The sequence below is a fragment of the Thunnus thynnus genome, chromosome 18, assembly GCF_963924715.1.
Source record: "Thunnus thynnus chromosome 18, fThuThy2.1, whole genome shotgun sequence".
Lineage (NCBI taxonomy): Eukaryota > Metazoa > Chordata > Actinopteri > Scombriformes > Scombridae > Thunnus > Thunnus thynnus.
In genome coordinates this window covers 27,319,385-27,338,703 of record NC_089534.1, presented here as the reverse complement: position 1 = coordinate 27,338,703, position 19,319 = coordinate 27,319,385, and the positions used below count along the sequence as shown (strand labels likewise).

The 19,319-nt window shown below is 39.6% G+C and overlaps 1 protein-coding gene across 1 annotated transcript in view; it reads right to left on the bottom strand.

Moving 5' to 3' along the window:
• Positions 1-3,176: 3,176 nt before the first annotated feature.
• Positions 3,177-19,319, bottom strand: part of dse (dermatan sulfate epimerase) — a 28,056-nt gene continuing 11,913 nt past the window's right edge. Inside the window, exons 4-6 of the mRNA XM_067573105.1 lie at positions 9,731-9,970; positions 7,196-7,403; positions 3,177-5,715 (exon numbers count right to left, since the gene is read on the bottom strand). Coding sequence (XP_067429206.1) covers positions 3,969-5,715; positions 7,196-7,403; positions 9,731-9,970 — 2,195 coding nt within the window. The 3' untranslated portion in view covers positions 3,177-3,968. The remainder of the gene's footprint in view (positions 5,716-7,195; positions 7,404-9,730; positions 9,971-19,319) is intronic.

Here is a 19,319-nt window from a genome sequence, read left to right as displayed (position 1 = left end):
TTTGACCACTAATAAGCGAACATAGAAATAAACAGCGACACCATGTGGCCGGAAGGGTTTATTTAATCTGATGGGGAAAAATAGATGTAATATTGGTCACATGCATACAAATACGTAGAGTGAAATGTTGTTGTGTCAAACTCCCAGACAGTGCACAATACAAGTACAAGAAATTATAAAAGCTAAGGTAATATTTACAAAATCTATATCTGTGAATGGAAGAGCCAACAATAAAACAATAACAAATAAAATTACTGATAAAGAGCAAAAGGGTAAACACGGTTGTAAAGTTAACAGCAGATAAACTGACAACAGTATTTAAATAGCAGTTTTGCAAAATATACAAAATATAGAATTATTGGTGAGAGCAAAATGATAGAGAGCAGTAAACATGCTTATATAATTAAAGATCCCCTTCCAGACGTGTATAAAATACTCTATTTTGAAAAAATAATTTGCATCTGATATGCCCCCCCCCCCCCTCTATTTATTTATTAAATTATTTTCATTTCATATTAAAATCACCATGGACATATCTTAAAAACACAAGACAAATGATATTATCTTATCAAGGAAAATTTTACTTTTTAGAATGAAAAGGAAATAAAACATATAAATAAAATCAAGATGCAGACATGTTGAAGTAGACTTGGAATTGAATTAAGAGATATGACACAATGTTTGTGAATGGAAATGAAAGACTTTGCCAGCGATCAAAAATCAACAGTTCTGTCTTCCAGTTATAACCTACTTTAGACATTTAGATTTTACTCAAAATTTAAATTCAAATTTAAAATTCAATGTAACAAGTTGTTTAAATTAAACTTAACAAGGTCACAAAATATCTTTAAATTAGCTTCACTGTGTTAAACAGTGTTAATAAATATTGATACAGGGATACCATTTAATCTGAATCTTGAAATCTTATTTATTTGCTTCAGAGGTGATCATTGAAAAAATATATTTAGATAGTGACTTCATAATAAGAGATATTTCTCCAAGTGGAGCATGCACAGTATCTAGAGAAGTTTACTGCCAGCAGATGGCAGCATTTCTTATCCTAAAACTTTCGAAGAGGCCTCGACGTAAAAAAGTGTTTAGCCTCTTTCTGATGTTCAGTTTTTATCAGTGCTGGTTTCAAATACAAACAAAGCCTTTTTGTCACATTGAGGTTTAATTTGCGTACAAAGACAAAGTAAATAAATCAGTTATCAAGCGTTTAGTGCAGGCCAGGCAACAAAGGTCATGTTTTATATAAGGGAAGCCATATGGAGCACATCTGGAAGTGATCATCTGCTCAATCATAACAAAACAACCCACAGCATTTTTGTGAGGAGAGGAATGGAAGGATATTCGTTTCATTTCACCCACTTACTAGTGTACGACTCCTGAGTTAGGAGCTGATGAAAGTTGCAAAGTCAACAAAAGGCCAGCCAATGATGCTTCTCAGTTACATCAACTCTGCACAGAGCAGGCTTCCCTCAAAAGACAACTCAGAAGAGTGTACAGAGAGGAGATTTTTTTTTCTTTCAAATCAAAATATGAAAAATAAACAACAAAGTGCTGTGAAAATGATTTTATTCAGTGGATGATATGATACAGTACTGATCTCTGACTGCTTCTTTGCATGGGAGTATTTTTGATGACTGTTTATCGTTTCTATCCAGTGTTATTTACTGTGTGGACTGGAGGCTGTGGATTTAGCAGCTCTCATTTATAAGTGGCTCCGAGGCACGTTGATGCATGTGAAGCTTAGAGGTATGAAGAGGAGACATGTTGACTAGCAGAGCTGCAACAAGATGTGTGTTTGTCAGTGAGAAAATGAAAACTGCTTAGCAATCAATCTCTGCTTAAACAACAAAAGCTGCGCTGCTACTATCTTCTTGTACATTTGAACAACATATTGTCTAATGTAGATTTAATGCAAAGGATTTTTTTTACTATCAGGTGCTCATCAGAACAAGGTTAATGTTTATATGTAATAAAGCAATACAGTTATGCCAGTATGAGTACTGACTGATGGCTGAGTTGTGCTTGATAACCATGTTATCTTATTGTAGTATACATTTATTTACTATACCTCAGTGGCTAAGATAATGCAACACACTACAACCTGAAGGAAAAGTCTGGTAATATTCCATGTTTCTCACATTGCCAACAAATCCCATATGCAGACCAAAACCAACAATTAATTGATGTACATGATGATATGTTGTATCCCTCTGTGCCATTGAGCTCCATTGTTGTTCAAAAACTATTAGAAACACATCAGTGAGCCACGCTGTTGCACTGGGTGACCTGTTCCTTCCTTATTTAGACTCAATCCCACACACACCGTCCTGCTGCCAGAAATATTCACTAGAGCACAAAATGTGGATTCATCCGCCCCTGAAAATAGTCCCTATCAAATGCACTATTTCTTGTTAGAGTAACATTTGTTCAAAACTATAGTACCCAGCTGTTCTAGGAAATTACTGAGCCTTTAAAAAGTGAAACTACATATTTGTGAGCTGTTGTAAAACATTTATATATATGTTCAGTACAAATAATTGGGCTTTGGGCTGAGAGCCACATCCAGGGCAGTCAGGAAGTATTAAGACTGTTTTCATGGGATCTTTTGACAATAAGAAAATAAAAAAATAGAAAATATCAGCCTTATCTCTTAGGAAAAAAAACTTGCAAATAAAGAAAACATCTCTGTACTACTTTGACAACACATAAGTGGCGAGTAGAAAAAAATGCTGCATTTATGTAAAACACAAGTGAATTTTGAGGAACACAATATGACTACACACTACAAATACAGACAACACAAGCAAATAAAGAACTCACCACAGTTTTGTTCTGTTCTGTATGACTTGCTGTGTGTCTGTGTGTATTTTCTGTGTATTTCTTTGAGCTAAATATTTGCTGTTAAATTGGGAAACATGAAAAATTAGCTTGTGTTTTATAAATGTGCATAATTTGCTAGTTTTATACTGTATAGTTTCAGAGTTTTTTCTCTGAATGTGATGTATGTGTTATCAAAGTGATGAAGATCTCTTCTTCATTTGCTTGTGTTTTGCTTGTGTTGTAGAGGTGTGTGGCGCTCTCGTGGCCACTGCATAATACATATATTTTACCAACATTTTTTTAGTTCACACAATCACTAGAGACAACACACGACTGCACACCTATGCATGTAGTAATTTTATTTACAAATGGTAAAAAAAAGAGACCATAAAAATATATCTTGCTTTCACATATATACATTTAAATGTATTTCTATGAACTATGTAGACAAGACAAATCTCAAGTACAGATGTGGTGACTGAATTATAGTGGCTAACCTTGAGATCTTTGATACAAGGCAGGACCTCTGAATGCTACAAAGGACAAACTTCACACAGACTCAGTTCTAAAGCTCCACAGAAGCTTATTAGATCAGAGGTGGTCTGGTTTCATCTCAGCAATTCCTATTTGGAATCAGTTTTTTTTTGTGAACACCCATAAGGTAGATCTTAGAAGTATTAGGGCCACTGTTGGATTGAGATCTATTGAAATCTAAGATTTTGAGAATAAAGTCACATTATTTGGCAGAAAAAGTAACAATGTTATGCAAATAAAGTTGAAGTTTCAGAAAAAACTGTTGAAATATTACAAGAAAAAGTCCTTAAGCTTATCACCTGCTAGCTCTAGCAACATCATGTTACAGGATTTTTGTAACTGTTACAGTAAAAATCTGACAGACTACATATGACTATTGAAAAACTCAGATTATTACAACTTTTTCTTGTACAATTGTGACATTATTCTCAAAATATTACAACTTTATTCCCCAAAACATCTATTTTTGTTCCTCAACAGTGGCCCTAATTACTCTGTCAGAGGAAGATCTGGCTCAGACTGAGGTGTGGGGTGCATTTTGTTCACCATGAACAACAGGTCAGTCGATCTGTAGTTGGACGACCCCTCACACATCCATGATGTTAACACTGTGTGTGAGAGCAGGAAGAGTAGAGGTACAGTAAGATGAAGCAGTCAATCAGGAGGATGGTGTAGAAACATCTCTGGGTGTGTAAGCTTCGACCCCTCTGGAAGCGAGTCAGTAACACAGCCAGTAGCAAAAAGAAGGTGGCAGTGTTGAGGAGAAGGAACAGCCTTATGTAAGAGGCTGTGCTGGACAGACCCTCGCTCCCTGCCGTGGCCACCATGTGAACCTCCTTGAATTTGCGGCCCTTCACAAAGCCCCCCTTTCTGTTTTTGCGGCCGTCTGCATAATCCATAAAGGCCCGCGAGTCTGCATCTCCCTCCTCTGGACTGTCCTCATATACACGCTTTGAAGTCCTCTGTCTCTCCTTCTTTTCACTCACCTCAATCTGTGCAAAAATGTCAGGTAGACTCTCAGAAAGCTTCTCCCCGAGGTTCACTTTCTTCCCCGCCTTACCCTTGCCCTGTTTCTTGGACATGGCGAACATCTTCTCGATGACCTCCTCTGTATTCTTTTTGTCAGAGAATTGGAGGAGGCGCTCTGCAGTCTTACGGAAGCTGGCGGTGTTGAGAACCCGTCCCAGGATGTGTCTCTCCATCTGCTGGAAGACAGGCTTGACATGCTGGAGGTTGTCCTCCATCACGTTGACGTATTCCTCTACTTCCTCCAGCGAGCTCTCCATCACAGCTGCCGCCTTCTCGAATACGATCTTCTTGTGATCCAGCAGCACCATGGCAAACAGAGGCTTGCTGGTGACCTCTCCGGTGAGTAGGTAGATAGTGTAGGTGTGGTCCTTGGTGGCTAGGTAAATATCCACCCGCTGGTCATCGCCACGCAGGCTGAAGCTCTGCACATCCACACCTGGTCCAAAGAAAATGTAGGCCACCCGGGTGTGAGGGTACCTTAGTGGCATTGTGACGTTTACATAATTGGAGCCATTATACGGGTACCCTCGAGGGTAATTCCAGTAACCTAACATCCCTCTGCTGCTGTAGCCTGTGTCATCCATCCAGAACATCTTATACTTGTCCTCACCGTGTGATACAAACGCTCCATGAACACCATCTACTTTTGTGTCCTGGAATGGCAGCTCTGTGTTGTGAAAGAAGGCACTCATGGCCCTGGTTGGGCTGTCTGGATCCAGGTGGATGTGGTCCACCAGAAGCAGGAGCTGTGGGTGAAGGAGCAGCAGGTTCCTCTGAAAGTTTCGGATCTTTAGCTCTGGATTATAAGCGGAATGTCCCTCCCCACGGATGAAGACCATTCCCTGTCTCTCCATGGCAGCTTCTACTCTGCCCTGGGCATCAGCCGCCAGCCCCACCTTGTACTTCAACCACTTGGAGTCACAGGCCTCCGTCACCTGGCCAGCCCACGGCTTAAAGCAACTCCCTGAGAGGACCGAGCTGAACAACACCGCATTGTTCAGCAAAGTGTACTTGGGTCCATATAGTGCCTCTGTGATGAATGGGACACCATTGGGCGCAAAGGTGAAAGTGTTCTGGTCAGGGTGCTCATGGCCAGCATTGAAGTTCCTCCACCCCTTGATCCACTCTTTGTACTTATTCTTGTGAACAATGTCAAAAATGGCGCGTCCCCCCAGCTTCCCCGACTTGAAGGAGAGAAAGGAGCGGTTGGTGTCTGCAGGTAAAGCGCTGCCATAGGTCACTACACCCCAGTCCTCAAAGTGGTGCAGCTGGGATGTTCCAAAATCTGATGGAGGCTTGGGGTTCAGGCCCGGGTCATACCTGCAGAATACCATGAGAGGATATTAAATGGCTAAAATACCAATATGAACATTAAATTCAAAGGCAAACACTGATGAAGTTATTTTGTGATGACATATTGCAAGTTAAATTTTTCATGTACCCACTTATTGTCAACTCGCCTCATTTACATGCACCAACTTACTGTATGGGATTCCCTAACAGAATGCCTTTTGACAACACTAAGAGAACAGTTGTGACCTTACTGCTTTCAAGGAATAGTTCAACAATTTGGGAAATACACATATTCACTTTCTTGCCAGCAATTAGAACCACTGTCATGTCAAAACCACTGTCATGTCAGTTTGCTAAAAAAATGAAGCTAGAGCCAGCAGGTGATTAACATAGCTTAGCTTAAAGACAGGAGGAAACAGCTAATCTAGCTTTGTTCATAATACAGACCAACATGTAAAAATGACAAGTTATCGTTCTACAGGGAGTTATGTGCTGGAACTATTTCTTGGTCACCATGAGGCCAAGCAACCAGTGAAGACTCCAAGAAGTCATTGGCCTGCCCAAGAAAACACCTCGCTATGCAACTCTCCGTAAAAACACAACTTGTTGTTTTCACATTTTGGTTTTTGTACAGATTAAACAAACAATATACAAACAATATAATGAGTGAACTTAAAAATTGTTGGTTGGCTGATTTTTTAAAACTTTTAAAAAACAGGGTCATGCTAGCTGTTTCCCCTGCTTTCCTCCTGTCTTTATAAGCTAAGCTAAACTAAGCTAGCTAAGCTCACCTGATGGCTGTAGCTTAATACAGTAGTTACAGATAAGAGAGTGTTATCAACTCTTGGCAAGAACGCAAATAAGCATACTGCTGAAAAAAATTGTCAAATAATCGATTTGCTGATTGACAGAGTTTATCGACAACAATTTTGAGTCAGTTAATCAAAGGACTTGTGGTACTTTTCCAGTTTATGAGGTAAACTGAACCTGGCCTGCTGCATTTATCCAGAGCCACATGTGTAAAATAGTGGCTGTGGATGAGACAGGAGTTGACTGCTGGAAGTCAACGAAGTCGTATTTAAGTTTATGTTCTGCTTGTTCAGTTGTTTGACAAATTGCTCATACTGCCTCCCTTAATGCCCTTGTTGCACTTACAGCTGCGAGCAGTTGTAGCCCACTCGCTTGCTGTGAATTCTCTGGAGAATTCACTGCTGTATTCACACATGGCCTCAAGCGGACATTACACGGACTTTGTACTACGGAGCTGGCAGGATCAAGTCCATTTAATGTCTGGTCCGACTGATTTGGACATTTGCGTTCACACATACAGCTCCTCCTGGTAATGTCCAGATAACTTCAGGGTTGCAGTGCATGTGTGAAAAGGGTTTTAGTTACATCACCAATAGATAAGAGTAGTTTTCAGGTAGATTTCGCCTTTAATAATAACTCTAAATAGAAAAACTGCAGTCAGATATTTCCTATTATGAAATCAAAGCCTGAAGCTCACCAGATGAACTCTGTGTGGAGAGTACACCATCGCTGCCCTTTGCCAGCCTGTCCTGGACCGTCTGTCACCCTGTTCTGATGAATCAGATCTGCCAGCCAGTTTCCACTGCCATTACGCAACACGTAGCGGTCCAAGAAGACCAGCTGGCTCTCCGGCCCGTAAAACCAGTTGTAGTTGGAATCTGCAATGGCTACAGTCCGCTGGAATCCTGGTGAGACAGTTAAAACACACAGAGAGCACAACCTCAGTGGTGGGCGTCCACAGAGGTGTCATGCAGACATACTTGATATCATAAATAATGAGCAACTGTGACTTGACAAATAGAATGCTAATGTACTGACTTATGTTGAAGTTTGGAGAGTCATATGTCCATCAAAACAGGATTTTAAATGTTATATGAATTATTTTTAAATTCCTACACACTACCATACAGAGCTTAGGACAAAAAAATTTGCCTGTGGTCATGAATATGTAACAAAATTGCCCTCCTACCATGAACCATGTGACCCCGCTCAGTTTCAAACCAAGCACATATTGGTCACACTGTGCTTGTTGTCTGTAATTATGTAAGGAAAGCTTGCACTCTGGTGGTGAGAGGGTTCTTAGAAACCAGCTATAGCAACGACAGTATGCAATCACACTCAATCATTTGTGTACAAAAAACACTCGTAAATATAAATTTAAAGAGAAACACTCTACTTATGTCTCTTAGCACTATTCCAGTGAGCATGCATGAACAATGAATGGGTTATTTCACATCACGTCGAAAATCAAGTCGAAATGAACACTGTTGCTGATATTCAATGTGGGCTTTGAGCAACAATGTTAACTGCACACATAGAGTTTTACCATTAGCTTACTTCCAACTAACACTTCAAATCCCATCAGTGCTTATAATAACTTCTGTCACTATCACACTTACAACTGACATCTCAACTTCGTTGCTTACATTTCAACTGACTATTCTATTCAACCAAGTTGGTGACAGCATACTGTATATCATCCATCTGACTGACATTTCAACTCCATTTACACTTCCACTGACGTTTCAAGCTCCTTTTAGCACTTACAATTAAAGAAACACTGCTTACACTTGACATTTAAACTGACACTTCCACTTATTACTCCTTTGATCACTTCCACTTACAACTAACATTTTGGCTCTTTCCCATGCTTACACTTCTGCTTACACTTTAACTCAAACTTTTTAAAGTACAGAAAGTGTACAAAAGCCATGACCAAAATAGTCATACATTCTTTCATTGTGTTACTTATGGATGGAAGTATAGTGAAAATAAATTATTCCCCTTTTTGCTGGGGACCCCCTGAAACCCCCTCAAGAACCCCTGGGGGTCCCTGGACCCCACTTTGAAACTGACTATTCATCTATGTTAGTTTCACTACAGATTGTCCATCTGACTGACTCTTCAACTTCATTCAGGACCCAATACACTTCAATTGACTTGAAATATGTTAGTTAAACTATTATATTATACAACTGACACTTCATCTCCATTCAGGGATTACACTTCAACTGATACTTGAACAGACAGTAATGTTGTTCAGTTTGACTGATATTGTTTCCCCTTTCAGCGCTTACACTTCATGCTTACACTTGACTCTTCAGCCTCTTTCGGTAGTTTCATTTCAATTTTCACTTTCACTTCTTTCAGTGCTTCAACTTTAGCTACAAGTTAAAGTATTGCTTCACAAGTATTATTACTTCAATATACAGTAATTACACAATACGTTTCAAGACATTTAAATGCTTCAATTGTTTTAACTGCATTTTCTTTACAAAAAATAGCACACATTACTTTTCCTGAGAAAACAATTTTCTAGTGTTAGTTACACTCTTACTACCATTTGCTTTCTGTCTAGTGTATGTAAACACACAACCAAGAACACACACAGGCAGTGAGGGGACAGCAGTCATCCAGGCTGCTAACGGGACAGTTTAGGATAATCTGGCCTTGTCTTCCTGTCTGGTGGGGGGAGAAAGCTGCTATTGTTTCTCCGGATCCGAGGCTCTCCTGGCTGATGTAATTAGAGGTGCTTTCTGAGTGCAGCAGTGCCGGCGCGGCCACAATACAGAAACTGTTAGCAAGGGGTTGTGAAATGTCCGAGCCTGACCTAGGGGCCCCTCCTCCGCCGCTGCCCTCCCCCTGACCTTCAGACGAAACTTCCAGGGCACCACAGATTCCTGCAGGTCTCGGCTCAGCTTTGAAAGGCATCCAGGAAGGTAATAACTACACGCATGCATACCCCATATCAGCTCAGAGGAGACTCTCCAATGTGGCAGCCTGAGGGTATTTTCATGGCTAATCTAATATGACCAACCTTTGGCATAGAGCATGTTAGTAGGAACTAGCTGGATGTGTCAGCTATTCATAGCTAAGTAAACACTTACTCATGGATTGTTGACTTGCTCTGTATTTGGCTGCCTAAATATATCCATTTCAGTGAAAAGTGTATCACCTAAATTTTACAGCATTTTAAAAAGTAAACAAGTGTGCTTGAAGTTGTGAAAGTTACCAGGAAGGATAGTCCTGTACAGGAAGGCAAAGTGTTTCAGGAGCCAGGGGTGGTCGAAGTGGCTGATGGAAAAGTGGCGCTGCACCAGGAACATGTACTGGAACAGAGAGCGGGTGGTGTAAGTCCCGTAGGCCACTCCTTCATATAGGGAGCCATCCGTCACGTCCTGAAGAAGGATCATGGACTTCTCCATGATGGACAGCACCTGCTTGGTCCACAGGTAGGCCTCTTGAAGGTAACCTGGAACACAGGAAGTTCAAGTTCAGGAATTTCACTTAAAGGAGCATTTGTATTTATACATTACAAATAATTTATATCTTGCATTACTGTTCAAAACATACCAGTGTTTCAGATTTCTGACCCAGGCAGTAATTGTTAAATTCAGTCAGATATGAAAACCAGCTTGCAGAGAGTTAAACTTGCTTGTGACATGAAGGCCTAATCCATCCCAGTAAACAACAGGTTTACTTTTACTTTTTATCTCTTTTGAGTTAAGTTACTGACTCTAGTTTCTGTATTTTTTCAAGTTGATATACATATGATATTAAAATTAACGGAAAAAAACAACAGGCACCTGGAAAGTAAGAAAGAAACAAGAGTAACATTTCCTGAAGCAAATGCTGTCCAACTGTCAAGAAGAACAGATGGTTTTCAGCTTTGTGACGATGCATTTTTTAGCTAACCCAACAGGCTTTTAAATAGTTTATTCACCTTGAGAAGTAGATAAATATTCTCAAACCGTTAAGGAAGGCTTAATCAAATCACAGATACAAAGAGACGATTTTCTGCTCAAAGCACGGATGTTGACCGCAAGACATGTATTGACAAAGTATGAAGTGATAAGTATTTACAAGCCCATTAGATAACTGTGAGTGAAGGAATCCTGTGCAAAAAGAATTTGTTTCTATGACTGACGGTTCAAGATGAGCCAAAAGGTATAGCAGGCCAAAAAAGTGTCAGTTCTAAGCATGAGAATTACATTTTTGGCAAATCTACCTTATTTCAATCTGAGTAATTTACTTTTACCTGATGAAGAACGCAGCATCATGACAATAAGAAAAGGTGCAATAATACCACTGCGGCTTTGCACAATCAGAAAGAGCAGGAGCCTTGACAGTGTTTAGATTATTGAGAACATGTTCTCACCAGGATTTGAAGTGAGAGACGGTGCAAAACAACCAAGGCCTCATGTTTTAAACTGGGTGTGTGTGTTATGTCACTTCAATTTATTATCAAAGGAATTAATACAAAACAGCATTATAACAGTCCGTAACCTAAAGAAACCTTCAAAACTCCTTCTTCCACACACATCATCTAGCCGTGGGTCTGGAAAATATGACAGCACTATGGCACTAAAACATGTATACTGTGTCTCTGTCACACACTGGATCACACACATAGAGTTTACTATGAGAACAAGCGACCACATAAACACTCCAGCCACAGTTCATTGAGGAATCCCGGGGCCGTCGGCTGTAACTAGCCAGCATCCGCCCAGCCGGCCGGGTCCGCCTACTGAAGCCGTCCTCAGTGTTTGGTTTGGGGACCAGTGGCCTACACAGAGCAGGTATTTACCATCAAACAGGAACTTAGGGCCCACACAAAGACCACATTTACACAAACAGCTCTTCACCAGCGCTGACACAGTCCAGAGAAACACTTCAGAGCAGCTTTGAATCCTGAGCATTTTGGCTAATGTTAACAAAGTTACTATGAAACTACTATAGCAACACTTCAGTAGCAAGCTACACTATAAACTACATAGAAAAAGTAGCTTAATACAGTGGGAACCACTTATAGTGATCACAGTTATAGTGATCAACTGCTTATATGGATCAAAAAGCTTGGGACAGAATCATTCCTATACAAATGCTGTTTATATAATTCACTTATAGTAATCAAGTAGTCCACTTAGTAGTCCGTGTTCATTTTGGGTCTCTTCATACATGACAACATACAGAATTTTCTTTTAAAACTACAGTGATTCTATTTCTTTTACTTTACTCCCATAATTCACATATGATATGCACTTAGCAGCTGGAGCACCATTATTGCCTTATAGTAACCCGTCTGCTTCCGGGCAGGAGGCTGGTGCTGCGTGCACACTGAAATCATGACAGGAAAAAGAAAGTCATTTTCTCTCAGTGAAAAAAGGTAGTCTCCTTGAAACTTATGACAAACTGTCAAAAACAGGACAACAAGATGCAGCAGCGAAACTTGGTGTTCCTCAGGATAACTTGTGTAGTCTACTCAAATAACGAGAAACTGGCTGCTAGTGATGGATGACTCAGTTATAATAATCATCTGCTTATGGTGATCAATTTGACCTGGATGGAGGTGATCACTATAAGTGGTGTCCATGATATATTGAGACAATTTCACATCAAGGTTTGTGGTGTCATTTATTACACTACAAATCACATTAATGTAATTGTCAAAGACTGCAGCGTAGCAACAGTGCAGCTGAAGAAATGCCACTCCCCAACACTAGCAAACATTTACTCATGTAGAAGACAGAGAACAAACACTTCAAGACATTGAAGTGTTTGTTTGGCTGCATTTACCTCAATATTAACATCTATATCAACACCATCTCCACTTTCTCCACTCTGAATTGCTGGATCTGTGCGTCTTTTATTTGTCTTATTATGTCACATCATCTCCTTTTCATTTCCCATGTTTATTGCCCCCCAATGTATTAATATACTGTATATGCTAATGTAATATAATATTTTTATGAGTTTATCTCCTGCAGAGTTGAACCGCGGCCAAAGTATATATTTTGTACTCAACATGACAGTGACCTCATAGAAATCCAGCTGCTGAACATGTCTGGAGGGCTGTCTCTAGATCAGTCCGGGAACTGAGACACACTGTATACACTGAGATTGGAGCTGCAAACTCACAGACAACCACGGCGCACATTTGCGCAACACCGTTGTCTTAGTAATTCTGGCCCTCTGTGTCATGTCTTTCCGAGAAAAAAATCCTCTAGTACACAGAAAATCATTTATATTTCCAAAGTAGAAGAAGTGAAACTGGGTAGTTGCATGATGAATAATGAATCATAGTTACTCTGAACAGAGTAAAAGAGGTTCCATGTCCTGACACGTCATAAACAGGAAATGTGAGAAAAAAGACGAAGGAAAAAGTCGAGACGTACACCACGGCAGTGAATTACACACCAAAGATGTCAACAAAAAAGGAGGAATCATCACGTTACGCCACACTAAAAGGAAAACACATACCAGACTAACACACACACACAGAGACACATAGAGTACAGTAACACTGGTTTCAGCTCTAATTTCTTCTGTTTTTCCAGAGTCTAATAATGTGGCTAGTTTACCTAATGACTATAGAGGGGATAATGCTGCTGTCAAGCTGAGGGCTTAAGCCTGACTGTCTCCCATGCTGTTATCCAGGGTGCCGGGTCTGGACACCCAGATGCCCCCATCAGCACACATTATGCCTCCACACTTAAAGTGCTGGGAATCGACCCTGCCAGTTAACTCTTCGAGCCCCGTCACTCAGCAGTCCGCAGGAATGTGAAAGGTCAGGGGATTTCCAGCAACGCTCTTCGCCTCGCCCTCTGCTCATTTAGTCTGTCTTCACATCAAGAGTGTCATACACTTTTGGCTGAGGGGCGATAGCAAGGATCTTGTGTATAATTGACCGTGAAGCTAGTAATTATTTTTTAATGAATTTTATATTAGGCGTGTGCCGAGTCAGTATTGGAATACTGACGGAATGTTTCCCACAGGCTGACAGCTCAATTGTGGGAGCAGCGCATTCATGTGCTTTGTACTGTCCCGTTCAGATGTTTGAAATTATCCTCTTCAACGCAAGAATACATTAACATGAATCTTTCCACAATGTCAGTGTTTTATTACTGTTTGACCTCCCAGTCACTGTAGCCACATTACTTTGTGATAATGGTAAATGCTAAAAAGTAGAGAGTATGACTTAGGAATGTCACTTTTAAAGCAACATGTATCTAAAGTTTGCTAACATTAGCCAACATAAGCTACTGGTCATACCAGACCAACTATGACTGTTATAGCAAAAAGTGTATTTAGCTGAGCAAGGGTGAGCTTTATTGCTTATATATTGAATTCAACTTTATTTGTAAGAGGAAGAATGTGTTACTGCTCACTTCAAATTAGAAGCATCAAGAGAAGAGATTAGGGCTGCAACTAATGATTATTTTCATTATTGAATAATCTCTTCTTGATTAATCAATTAGTTGTTTGGTCCATAAAATGTCAGAAAGTGAAAACTAATACCTTTCCCACTACAGCCTTTATGTTATAAAAGTAATGAAGATGTTTATGTTGATGGCACCAGAGAAAAATTCAGGGGATCACCAAAGTCATTCCAATGCATCCTGTGGGGAGCATGAACATCTGTTCTAAATTTCATCCAAATCCATCCGCTAGTTGTCATGACATTTCACTCAGCACCATGAATGCCAGCCTCATTGTGGTGCTTGTGAAAAATCTATTCTATGAGATTCATCCTCAGCAGACCATGAATGTCTGCACAAAATTTCGTGGAAATCTTTCAGATATTTGTTGAGGTATTTCAGTGGTGAACCAACAACTGCCATTGCCAAGCCTAAAGCTGCCAGTGTGACTAAAATGAATGTATAAAAAGGGCAACTACCCCTCTCTGTCCAACCAGTTTACAGCTGAAAGTCAGAACTTTAACCTTGTTTACTCTTTAATTATAATGACCTCAGATGGCTGCAGGAACTGAATCAATGTAAGAAGGCTTTCAGACAGCCTAAATGAAGCTCAAGATTCATTTATTATTATCATTTTACAACACAAGGTTGTGTAACGAAATGTAGTCTGTAGTCCCTTTATTCTACTCACAAAAACAGAAATGATATAAATGGATTAGTAAATAATAAGTCATATAAATAAAAGTATTTTTTATATCATTGGAGTGCAGAGGATGAGTTGAGGAGAGTCACAGCCTGAGGAAAGAAGCTGCTCTGTAGTCTGGTGGTACGACAGCGGATACTTCTGTATCTCTTGCCAGATGGCAGCAGGGTGAACAGGCTGTGGTTGGGGTGGGTGTTGTCTTTTAGTGTCCTATGGGCTCTGTGCAGGCTCCTAACCTCACCCATATCACTGATGCTCGGTAGATGGGTACCGATAATGTTGCTGCAGCAGAGCCTTCCTGTCTTGCACACATCTCATGCCAATTTGTGATGTTTCCAGTCAGGATGCTTTCTATTGCTCCTTTGTAAAAGTTAACAAGAATTTGGGATGGGAATTTTGTCTTCTTAAGTTTCCTTAAGAAATAAGGAAAAGGCTGTTTGTGGACATCTAGGTATGTAAAGATTTTATTTGAATCCTTTTTCTAAGCTCTGCCCCCTACAGACAATCATAATACAGTTTCCATTGTACACTCAGAGGTGTTTCTAATATTTTGTCCATCCCATTTATATCAATTAGGGTAAACTAAATATTAGAAACACCTCTCAGTATAACCCAATACAGTTCAACAACCTCCAAAATGACCATCAAATCAATCAACACCTCACTAAAAAAGATGAAATAAAAACTGAACATTATAACCTTTATGTATTTAGGATTGATCGCAGGGCTGTTGTATTGCATTGGTTTTATCTAGGTCTACCTAATAAACAATATTATACAATATATGTACATAGTACAGTTTATACTGTAGAAAAAGTTTTAACACTACTGAGCAGTGATGAGGTTTATTAAGAAATAAAACTACTGAATAATTACAGAGGAAATAAGAATAAATAAAGCTACAATGTCTCAGTTTCTACATTGTGATAGCTCCATTCTTTACAGACATCAGGACAATATTTGGGGACAACTTCATTACAGGAGTAGCATCAGTGTTTAGTGACGGACACCTTTACAGGTGACAGCAGTGTCTGCACCCTGTACATATGCAGCCTCAGTGGGCCCCCTCCCCTATTAATACATTCATTGTCACACCTGTAAAAATAAAGGCATCAACAAGTACTGTAAACACATGCATCTGTAGTAGTTATTAGATTTATCAGTAATTAATTAAGCAATATCTCACTCCTGGCAATAACATTAGGCCTACTAATTTTGTTAGGAGATACAGTGCTCGGTGTGGTGAGGATGCTGCTCCACCTTCTCCAGACAACGAGCTTCGGTCGCCAATGGTTCTGGAGAGAGCTCTCACATTATCTCTCTTGCATCTGAAAGCTTTTGCACCATGGTGCTGCAGAGACAGTGGTTGGTGGAGCTCTGCGTCGTCCCTGCTTGCTTACAGATTGCAACATTTTAATGGTTATCACAGAGTGATAATTAAAAAATATAATTGTAAAAGGACATTAAATGTCATAGCTGTAGTATACGCACATTATACCACGACTATCAACCAATCAGACGAGATTTTAACTACCTGTTTTATAAGTGTTTGTAACACATTAAAGAAAGTCTGCACAATATGAAACCTTTTCTCTCATCATACTGTAATTACTGGGTGAGGTTTTTACAATGAGGTTTCGGAACAATTACATTATTATTGTTATTGAACATTACAGGGAGTAATGTTCAATAACTATTATGAGATAATTATAAGGAGTGGCTCTAATGTTTTAGAAACAGTCTGTCTGTTTATTCAGCTGGGAGTAATAGTTTACTTGTGTGTAGCATTTTAAAATTGCAGAAAAAAACCAAACTTTTCATTCAAGGCTTTCTGAGGTCTCTCCTCATGTTCGGGACCTGAGTACTTAGTTCCACACGTCTTCTTGATGAGATAAAAGCGGTGTTGTGTCGTTCAAGCTGTATGCCAGTTGACTTCATAGTGAGCAGCACATTTCAAATGAGCTGCTGGGGTGCTCAGCCGTTCTCTTACAATTTATTTTATTTATTTATTCATTTTTTTGTTGAGAGTTAGATAAGAAACTCAACACCACAATCAAATTACAAGATAACACCTTTGTTTAATCTGTACAAAAACAGAATGGCAAAAATGACACATGGTGGTTTTATGGGAGGTTATGTGCTGGACTACTTCTTGGCCAGGCGCACTGAATTCCTGGAGGTTTGTCATCACTGTGCTGTAGTGGAGGCTAAACGTACATAAATGCCTTTTACTCACCTCTCAAATTCTGAAATACTGTTTACATAGTTCAACCTGGGCGTTTACGCAGACTTTCCATCACTTCACAGCTGTTAGCTCAGTCACCACAGTCCTTATAGTAGATTCTAGGAACGCTTGTTTTGATTTGTATACTTGTATGACATGGAGACAGCAGTTAATGTTAACAAGGAGCGACCAACAAACACTCCTGCTGCGCTGGTTTTAAAACAAACCAACCCTCCGTGCTGAAGCCAGCAGGCAGACTGGAGCCGCTTTCATGAGACGGACGGATGAATCAGACTTCAGAGGATCATAAATCACATTAACTGACATCAAATAATAATCTCTTCCACAAAAGACAATAAAATAAGTAGCTAGCAAAAAATCTTCAGCTGAGCTTAAATTTTTCAAATTGACATTTGAATTTGAATCATTTGAATTGGAACTTACAGCTGTATCTAGATGAATAACTGTTCTGGTAAATATGTTTAAAGGCTCAATCTGTTATCCAAATGTAAACTAAAGAACATCCTAACAAACAAAAGTGGAAGCACAAGATAAACACTACGCAACAACATTATTAACATGTTTTCTTAAGCTGTTAAAAGGTTGTTGACCTCACTAACTGTTGTCAATTATATTCTTCTATTTAGTTAGAAATATGAAATATTGTCAGGGAGCTTAGCATAACAGTATCTTCACTGGACTTTTTCAATCTTCCAACAGCATTCTCATGTGTTACATTACGGTGTGGGTGGCTAGGGGGGGGAAGGGTGTGACAGACAGGGGGAGTTTAGGTTCACTACAGATGAACTGTGGGTAAACAGTGCACACTTACGTCCAATTACACATTCGGCTTCCAGGCACCAGCAAGTAAACACCTGAATCTGGAATGTATGTGTGCTCTAAGCTGCTGCCACATTCTTATACAAGTGTTTTGATACAAACACTTTCTAAGAACCAAACTCACATGACGGCAGGAACATTTTTCATTTCAGTGAGTGGTACATAAACTGTGCCTTATAAGGTGTTATTTTAGGACGCAACAATGAAAAACTAATAGTTTAGTCCTGAATGTCAGCAATGGGATTAAAACTTGTGTCAGATAACCAAAGAAGAAGAAGAAAGCAGAGTTTGTCCTTCTTCTCTGGCAGCGCTTATTGGAAAATTTCCATTTATTCAGCGCCATCTTGACAGAATAATATTTAGACGTAATGTCATCCCTCTGCAGAGGAAATGAATGATACATATACAATAATGGAATCTCTGCTCAGTATCAGACACGAAGATCTAGTGAGTCTGCTAAATGTTATTTCTTTTATCACTGCTAATACGTCATGTGTTTGCAATCTTTTAAGAAGCTATTTTCTCACCCTTGCTCAGTATGAAGCTCTCTGCACGAGGTCTGCTGTAAAGCTCGCTTCTAAAAAAGAAAACTTGCAATAAACAAAGCTCCCCGAGTAGAAATCCTTTCCTCAGGTAACACAGAGAAGCCAAACCCAAGCAAACTGACTCTTTCTTTTCCCTGAGCTCAACGCAAGATGAAACGAAGCAAAAAAAAAAAGAGGTTGTGCTATAACTCTCCTGAGTGTTCACAGAGCTTTGCGTCTGTTGTTGCCCTCTACAAAAAAGCCTCAAATAAAACCACTGTGACCACTGCGGTTCTCTGTAAGCCAGCTGTCATTTCGTTCCCATCAGGACTGGATCTTTTGTACCAGAAATCAAATCCCTGTAAGCAAAGCAAGCTGTACTGCAGGCGTTCACCTTCCGATGGCCTTTCTCTGCTGCTACACAAAGTATTTAGCCAAGAATATGGAGGCGAAAAAGAAAGAATAAGCAGAGAATAATCATGTCAGGTCTCACAGAGGAAAAGCTTAAAGGAGAATGTGACAGAGTTATGTGGAGAACATCATCTGGAGAACAATTAGAAAAGGATTAAGTGCAGCTACAGCAGATAACTTCAGGCTGACTGCACTGAAATTCCAATCAAAGCTTCTCTCATAAGCAAATTGAGGCCTCCAAGTCTCACCATGCCAATAATTAATGACAGTCGGTCATTAGGAGACAAAACGTCATTCAAATGATGTGAACTGTAACTTAACATAATAACAATACCCAACAAATATCGAGTTGGATAAGAAAGAAAAATGTCAGACACATTATTCTTAAAGGGATGACTGACGTCCAACAGCTAATTATGTGGAGTAAATAGCATTTTCCATCTTAATCAGTAACAAAATGTTACTGAATAAGAAGAAGAATTTTCAGATTTTCATCATCACAGAGAAAATCCTCTTAAACCATTGGACAGAAGACAAAGGAAATTGTGTGACAACCCTAGCTAACCTAGAAATCAGATATGTTGCAGTGAAGACCACTTAAAGGCACCCTGTGGGATTTCTGAACACTAGTAGTGCTATGAAGCAATGTTTTTAAAAGCGGGTCCAAGTTTTGATTATTTATTATTAGTTTTATGCAACTC